We start from the raw sequence: 9,163 nt of genomic DNA on the forward strand, positions 1-9,163 counted from the left end.
GATGTTAAGAGTGACAAGTGAAAAAAGTTGATGTTGTATAAAATAATAAGAAAATTATAATTTCATTCACTAGTTCACTAATACCTGTATTTATTCATGGCTCGCTACAAATAGAATTTAACATAGTAAGCAAGTCATGGGCATTAAAGAAACCAAAGAGAGGAGTCCAAAGCCAAATCCATAAGAAATAAAAGTTCAACAAATGATTAAATTCAACATGAAATTTCAAAGAGATTCAATTTTTTTATTCAATTTACATGAATTCACATTTGGACAATCTCGCATGATTTGGAAATGGTCCAAAATTTTGATAAATCCTACATGATTGCAAAATAGTCTATATAAATTTTGGCTAATCCACACCACCATTTAAAATATATGTTGAGATTTTTAATAAATGTAGACTCAAAAGATTAAAGGCAATTTGCCATATACACGCATAATTTATGGTGGAAAAAAAATATTGATCATAAATGATTCATAAATAATTGATGACAATTTAATATATACTTTTTGGATAAATCTATAATTTCATCCCCTCACACTTGTCATTTTAGAATTGGTGAGAATTTTCCACAAGCATATTGTTGAGTTAGACCAATATTGACCTAACAATACCTACAAAACTCACTATGACCATCCAAAATAGGGTCTCCCAATCTTAATTTTTATTAACTCAATGCTCAAATCCAAAAAATTATAAGCAAAAATATAATAAACTTTAGAAATTATAACTTTTAATCCATAAAGCAAATTAAAATTTTTTAACAATAAATATCCACATTATCCAACTCAACTTACTTCAATCAAAACTATTTACACTATAATTAATCTCTACAACTTTAAAACTAATATATCTTAGAATATAGAATTTGAAATTTTCAAAATTTCACCTAAATTTTTAAATATTAGTAATACTAAAAATTTAATTTGAAATTGACATTTGAAGTGTTTAATATTTAACGTTAATGAAATCTCGAAAGAACAAGACTGTAATTTTTAATCTAAAAAATAAACTTAAAACCCTTTATTATTATTATTACTTACGTATTCATTCCTGTAATGTTTACCAAGCAATAAGGAGATCACAACTATAGTACAAACGAGAATGACCGTTGTGGGAAACTGGTATAAATCAGCTTGATGAAAATATGGGCCCTAATGATAAAGCGATCTCCTATTCACAAATTTTACTTTTCTTTGTTTAACAAATGGACTTGGTATTATGGGTATAGATTGAAATTTAGATAGTTGAGATTATTGTTGAATATTTACTCGAAGAGAGTGAGGTCACCAAATTATTACTCCAGATCAATAAGATTTATCTAAAGAATCACGTTGCCCAACTGTTAAACAAAGATGATTCAAACATTGAGCTTTCCACGCGCATTTCAAGCTGAAATCAACTTTCAAACCCAGATAAATTATCACATTAAAAAATATGACTGTTGAAGCAATTGAGTGGTGTGGCCTGGATGTCACCCATCAGAGTAAAATTTGAAAGAAACTCCCTCCTTTCCACTCACCTCAACGATCAAATACACACCATTCATAAACCCACTCTCCTTATCAAATCCCCCACTGCTGCACATCAACAAACCAAATTCATGGAGTCCAAGGGATTCGAACTCAACACCGGAGACGACAACTGCGAGAACTTCAATGGCAATGGAATGCCATATTTTTCACCACTGCCCACAACATTCTACCGCTGGCCTTTGCGTGATATCTCTAATTTGTTTTGTTTTGAAGTAAGCCACTTCATTGATTCATGAGAAATTTGCGGCTGTGGTTTTCGAACCTGGGTCGATGCCCGGTTTGTTTTAGCCTTTGTGCTTCCCTTACTGTTTGTTTTCGCCTGTGCAGGTTGGAGATATTGTTGAGCCACGTGGATCAAACACTCCAGCTCGGCGTGCTGATGGGGACACTTCGTTTGCCACATCAGCACAAACAAATGCCATCATCAGCCCCTCCGTGTCCAACTCCCAGAGGCTCAGAAGGGGATTTAGGTGACTCGTCCTCCTTGTCCTACGCCAGCTCAGCAGATTATTCTTTTATTTGGGCCAACTCAGCATTTTTAAAACTTATTAATTAATTATCTGGGATTAATTTAATATGGGGGTGAGTTTGACAATGTAGTTTGATTGATTGGAGTGAAATTACTGGGTGTGGATGTTCAGTATAATTTGTGACAGGAAGAATGGAGGTGGTTGATCACACCCCATAGTGATAAGCCATTTGTAAGCCATAAGTGTGATTGGATTATTTATACATATTTGTTAATATATGATTGGTTGCTTCATTTATTAAAGGACTTGTTATATTATTCGCTTTATTTGAGGAGTGCATTTTCCTTCAACATGTTACTGCGTATTAATAAAAAGTTATATTTAGATAAGCTTTTATTTAATTTTTGTATTAAGTTGAGTATTTTCATCAACCACAAGGACTACATTGCGGGTAGATGGCCATTAAAATTAAATGATGTCCAAGATCTTTTATGGTCCTGGAATCCACCTTCCATTAAATCTGCGTGATAGTCTATGGTTTGTGGGATCACAGAAAGGAGTTTTACTAATCATGAGGTTTCTGAGGATTTTGATCCTAACTCACAACTTGTTTGAAATATAAATGACTTATCTTTCGTGAAATGATAATAATGAATGATTTTGATCTTTTGTGGAATGCCAGATACATCTTGATACATTTGAATTCTCAAACATTCAAGCCTTTGAGTTTGAAAGCATTCAAGCCTTTGAATTTGAATGTTGTGTCGAGATGTCCTGTGAATAAACTGCATTTTACAGTATCTCAGTGCATTGTACATTAAAAATAAAGGCATGCAAGTATTACACAACTCTTTATATCATTTTTCATATATATTGCATAATTGTTATATCTTATTGTGTGCAAGTATTACATAACTTTTCTATCTTTCATGAAAAATCCTTAGAGATATGTTGATAGTCCACGCTTCAAACACTAGAATCTACACGTCATGGCATCATTCACGCCTTACAAAATATTGCTACTTGAATTTGTTTTATTTTTCTCAAACCTAATATGAGCATTATAGTAAAGCCATGATAAAATAGATCCAAAGGGAAGACCACGACCATCTACAAAGCTAAATAGGGTAGGGTAGAAAATGAATCCACACAATCACCTAAGAGGAGGCGAAATGAAAATGAATGGGAGTACAGATTTAATTGTCTGGGTAATACGATCTAGTAAACTAAATCACCAAAAGGAGGGAGCTCCAAGCAAATCTGAAATGCATTAGAGGAAAGCTCCTCTTGCTCCTAGCAATATGTAATGAAGAACCAAATTCAATCATGTTAAAAAGGAGCAGAGGAAGAGCAGCGCCTCTGACAAGGATTCCATATGTTTGGAAACCATAATATAGCACTCATCTTTCCACTTTTTGCCTTCATATCCTGAAAATTATTTCTTAATTCTTTGTAATTTTCATATATGTTAGTGAAGCAAAAATTTTAGCATTCACCCTTTCACTATAAATTGTGCACCATGCCAACATAGCTTGTTCAACTTCACAATATACACTTCCTTTTACTTTATCTTCAACATGATTTTTTTGTGGAATTGTTTGACGGCAACATTCAATTACAATTTACAATACAAGATATCCAAAGTTTTGTTGTTACGTGCTCTCTATGATTAGACACCTACACTTAAAAATTGAAAGCTAGTGCACTGAGGATATCAGCTTTGCATATCATCAACAGAAAATAAGCATCCAATTTGCATAGAATTCCCTGTTGAGTAAGGTCATGCCATTAGAAATCAATGTAAATGACACGTTCATTCATCTTGATCTTTGAATGTTTCTGATTAACTACAATATGGAGCAGTTATTAGTTAAACTTCGAAGTTTCTAGAGTCAATTCTTGTTTAAGAGATTGTGTGTCCAGACTCCTGATAGTTCATTAGGTGGTGCTTATAGCTTGGCGGCAATATCCATTGGTGATTTTACCATTGCCCCAGGTCAGAAGCTGCTAATTGGCAAACTAGCTATCATTGTGTCAGGTTAGAGGAGTCAAAGTTATTTTATTAAAACAACAATTTCAACTTTGAAATGGACAGGTGCAAATTTATGAATTATGCCACAAGATATACAGCCAGTCTAGCTATATAGTTATTTTGGTTATAGAAGCTATTAGATGAATGATTCATCACATGTACAGCCATCCCTCTATTTCATGGAAATCTTGATCCATGAATCATGTTCTACAGAAAAAGTGAAGAGTTATATTATTCATATTCTGTTTCTATAGAGGTACATTACTTGGGTAATCTGCTCCATGTCGTGCAACCGTTTCACGGAGCTCTTTTTCTTGTTCCTGAAGATTTAATGGAACTTTATCATATACATCAGAGAAAAGATTTTCTATGCCTGGCTTTTCCATGCGCTCAGCAATCTGAATTGCCTGTAAAATCTGATCAGACAAAGAAAATGTGATTTCCACAAAGTTAGGTGATAGAATTGAGAATAAATAAATAAATGGGGCAAAAGAACAAAAGCAAGTCCAAAAGCAGTTATAGAACGTTGAAAACTGCAAAACTCTTTAAATACAATATGTTAACTCCTCAGATTTACCTTGCTTCGTATTCCATTCCTAAGTTCTGATTCATCCTTCTCATTCCACCAATTATTTCGATTCAGCCACCTTCTAAACCTTAAAACAGGATCATGTTTCATCTTCCAATGCTCAATTTCATCTATTCTACGATATTTGGTTGAATCATCGGATGTTGAATGGTGACCTACTCGGTATGTAAGTGCCTGAATACATAATTGCAATAATCTGTTAGAGCTTTTTTAAACCATATTTTTTCTTGTATTCTACCATCTCCACGACAAATTGCAACTCGGAATTCAAATGCACACATTAATCTTCAGAGTTGTCTGTAAGTGCAGACAACTATGGTTAAACAAAAGTATAAAACAAATTGAATGAAAAGGACGTGAAGTGAAGAAAAATAATTTACCTCTATTAATACAGGTTTACACTCATTGATTGCAATTTGCCGGGCCATGCTAACTGCAGAGTACATGGCAAGTGCATCATTGCCATCTACTCGAATGCTTCGTATCCCATAAGCATGTCCTCTCACAACAATGCCATCACCTAAAAATGTTGAACAGGACAACCACCGGGAAACAAATAATAAATCAAATCAAGAAGAGGCTCCCTCAAACAGATGCAATAATTTTAACAATGTATATAGATCCACAGTTCAAAAATCAGAGGCGCAACTTACTTCTAAACTGTTCTGAAGATGGGGTGCTGATTGCCCATCCATTGTTTCGGCAAATAAATATAACTGGAGCTTCTAAAACTGCTGCAAAGTTCAACGCAGCATGACAATCTCCCTGGTGGAATTAGAGGATACAATGTAAACAAAAATTGAAACAATTGAACATTTATTTGATTGAAACTAATTGTGCACATCAAAAAGATAAGGTTTCCGCCTGACCTCACTTGATCCACCGTCACCAAAATAAGTTACCGCACAAGCTTGTTTCTTGTCCATTTTCAGTGAATATGCTGCACCTACTGCCTGAGGAATCTGTGTTCTGGCAAGCATGAACACAAATGAGATTTAAAACTGGTCATTCTAGTCATTCATAGCATGTGTCATAAAACAGTATTCATCTAGTATTTAGTGTCGTTAAAAACTGCCTAAGTCCACAGCCTTATCAAGAAAAAGGTCAATAAATAATGCCATTGCATAATTAGTCCATAAAAATAATCACTGTACAAGTAAACAAGATCCTTACGCTATAGGTGAAGATATGGTAAAATAATTTAATGCATTAGATCCATAATGAATAGGCATCTGGCGGCCCTTGCCATAATCAGACGCATTCCCAAAGCACTGGTTTGCAAATTCTTGCACTGTAAAACCACGCCACAGGAGAACACCTGGCTCCCTATACTGTACATAACAAAGACAAGATTCATCTGAGTCGGTGCACCCCTAAATGCATGAGTGATTTTACAGTATTTTCAGCAATAGAAACAAGTTCATAACAATTCCAGAGGAATAATTCAGATACAACTCAATGTGCTTCTTAACGTGATTTAGTAATACTATAAAGAAAATATATAACTCTGTATTTCATGCTTTTTGAAGCCTTGTGAACCCAACCAATGAAAATTTATAAATCGCTATAACTACTAAATATCAAGGCAAATGAATTGTTTACCTGGGGAAAAACAACATCATCAATACTCAAAGCAGCCGCTGACGAAATATTTATAGCTTCTTCACCAATAGATGTTAGATAAAAAGAAATTCTGCCTTGTCTTTGAGCTTCATAAAATATGATATCCATTACCTGAAGAGTTACCATACTATTGTACATTTTCAATGCTAATTCTCTGTCAACCTGCCATAGATCAAAATCTTGTAGATGAGAAGTGATGTATTCCATATTTTTTTAGTATTTCATGTCACATATGACCTATGTAGAATTGACAACATCTCCATCAAATTACTCCACATAATATGTAAAAGATTATAATAAAACTTCTTAGAAGTGTTCACCTCATATATACCATCAGTTGCAATCTGATGTCCATAATTATCCAGAATTCTGTAGCAAGGTACACGATCTTTCAAAGACTCTGGCATGAAGATCATTTCAGAAGTAAATTGCACTTTCCCACCTGGAAACTCCAGTAACTGTCCATTCAAAAGGAAGCCATGTTACGTAATGCTCTAAATTAAAGCCATCTACTTTCTAGGATAGAAATTTTGATTTCTCATTCAGGAAATAAAATAACTTCCCTATATGGCTTTGCTTATGTATTTTGATACAGGCCTCATACTCAATAATGACTATCAAACAGAATCAACAGTTTTAAACAGACTTATTTTGAGATATCTTTAGGCATTATCCACACCATCTCCCGAATAAACCACAGTACTAAATTGCGATTTCTGAGTTGAGAATTAAGATTGCGGTTGAGTTTGTTTTAATTTACATCAATTAGTCTTTTAGATAGTAAGGAACATCCAAGTTGCAGTTCAATTGTGAAGCTATTTCTTTCACATTTTGATGTTAAATCTCATGATTAGGATGGAATATAACCCCAGGTGCACTCCTAGCCAAATAGCTATTGTACTTCCCCGCTTCCTATCCTTTCATGACAGATCTAGAGTGTGGACTAGCACCCTCAACACTGCATATATATATGAAATCGGATGGATACCAACAGCCACTATCCAAACTTATTTTAAGTCACTCACAGGTCCAATGTTAAAAAGAAATGGGAAACAAGATTAGAGATGGAAACTACCACAACCGAAAACTGGGGCTTTTAAAGTTTCAGGGGCAAGTTTTTTATGTTTGTCATCAGTAAGAGACCACAAAATCTTAATTATCTTCAGTACAAAATAATGTCATTCAACTTTCTACAGGAACAAAAGTATTAACATCTTGAGCTTGAAACTTGACAAATAATAGCCAATAATGTTTACCCAGGAACTACGGTAACTACTACATAATCTTACTTTCCACAAAGGGCATTCTTCAATCAGAAATAAAATTTAGAGAAACTTTCGAAGACTAATTTGAAAAAATGTATGTCCGAATAGAGGAATTCATATGTTAAACCAAAATACGGAAATTATGACAAATTTTAATTTTAAATTTTCAAATGTCTGTTTTCTTCTGATTTGGAGAACGATTGTTGCAGAAAATCAAGAGACTAATTAGCCCTAATTCCTTGATAAACAAGTTTAGGCAAGGAAACCCTCGATTAGTGCCTTTTGGCAACATTGTATAGGAATGCTCTATTAAGCTTCGCTACAATTTCTCTCGTGCGTGCGAGGGACTTTATGAAAATTAAATTAACTCAGGACTCTTGGTTAGGCATTTGACATTACCCAAAACTATATCTACCAGAGGATGCCTACCTCCATTCGGGGTTCCTATGCTAAAGAAGGCATTAATTAATCGGTATCCTGGAAGTGGAAAAGTATTGAGCATTATTTCTCTTTACAAACAGAAAACACTATCAATATATGTACCCTTCTACCACAAACAAATTTTCTAAGCAATTGAGCAATTTAATTCCTTCGCAGTGTTTTAATCGAAAGGGATACCGTTTCATGTTTCCAAAAGACAGATCACACTTTTTCTAGTTCCCATAAAACAGACCTGGTTTTCGTCATCATCTTCTGAAGCCACGTCTTGGCTGGAATACTCAGCCACGCCTTTCTCGGCTTCAGTTCTAATCCCCCGATGCCTCCACCCACAATGCACCCCTTTGCCGGAATATTGTGAAGCTTCACGGGCCACATGCTTTTGGTTTACGAAATTCCGGCTTTGTGTTCCTAAATCCCATCTCTGTGCACCCAAAAGTCTCAAAAGACTATGGGGCCCTGGCCCATTAGGGGCACCATCAAAATTATTTGATACCCTCTGCAACAAACGACTTTGCACAAATGAATTCCACCATACTCTAGAAATGGATTGTGATGGAAAAGACATCGCAGAGCAATTGAGTTCCGCCCAAAATCAGGAAGAGAAATATAGTGGTTTTGAAAACCCAATGCAGAGTACTCCAAGATGGCAATTAATTGAATAACGAAAATATTACAGCATGTACATTTCAACTTCCCTCCTCCTGGCTTATTAGTATAAACCCGAAGTGCTTATATTTTAAAGAAAATATTTAGTTGCTATAAATGCGGATAAGATCTATGAATCCAACAGTGCAGGATCGAGGAGAAAGGTAGATTCCAATGGTCATACTTAACTCTGACAACGTTTTTCTTCCCGAAAATTTGCCGAAGTTGGGCGACTCTATTAAAAATGTCTGGCGCTTCGGAATGACGTACTTGTCTATCATTTTTCCAGTACCCCAAGATAATAAATTTACTAAGAGAACACAATAATTGGGACCGATCGAACTGTTTAAGATGTTTGTTAACCTCAAATATATAATAAAAATTGAGATTTGGTGGAGCAATGTGGTTAGATATTCTGACGCAGCAATTTTGAATTCCCACGCAATTTTCCGTCTTATCTACAATCCGATGATCGCATATAATTCAATTTGATATGACAAAAGTTTGCTCACTTTAATAGTTTTTTTGTCCCCCTAGATAATGAATGTGGAAATCTTTC

The 9,163-nt window shown here is 34.7% G+C and overlaps 1 protein-coding gene and 1 long non-coding RNA gene across 2 annotated transcripts; one reads left to right on the forward strand and one right to left on the reverse strand.

The window, feature by feature from the left end:
• The first annotated feature begins 1,537 nt into the window (after nt 1-1,537).
• On the forward strand, nt 1,538-2,311 carry LOC149531739 (uncharacterized). The gene is made up of 2 exons (XR_016358608.1): nt 1,538-1,751; nt 1,867-2,311. It is a non-coding gene; the product is annotated as an uncharacterized LOC149531739 (long non-coding RNA).
• Nucleotides 2,312-4,246: 1,935 nt separating this feature from the next.
• On the reverse strand, nt 4,247-8,948 carry LOC149531740 (2-oxoisovalerate dehydrogenase subunit alpha 2, mitochondrial-like). Its single transcript, XM_089808685.1, has 9 exons — nt 8,192-8,948; nt 6,574-6,711; nt 6,233-6,415; nt 5,804-5,961; nt 5,500-5,599; nt 5,284-5,395; nt 5,011-5,150; nt 4,619-4,804; nt 4,247-4,457 (listed from the first exon to the last, which is right to left on the reverse strand). The coding sequence occupies exons 1-9, from the start codon at nt 8,522-8,524 to the stop codon at nt 4,290-4,292; spliced, it is 1,518 nt and encodes a 505-aa protein (XP_089664811.1). The 5' UTR covers nt 8,525-8,948; the 3' UTR covers nt 4,247-4,289.
• Between the last annotated feature and the right edge of the window lie 215 nt (nt 8,949-9,163).

Source organism: Cupressus sempervirens, chromosome 11 (assembly GCF_028749045.1).
Source record: "Cupressus sempervirens isolate cs-2001-9-10 chromosome 11, ASM2874904v1, whole genome shotgun sequence".
In the NCBI taxonomy this organism is placed as follows: domain Eukaryota; kingdom Viridiplantae; phylum Streptophyta; class Pinopsida; order Cupressales; family Cupressaceae; genus Cupressus; species Cupressus sempervirens.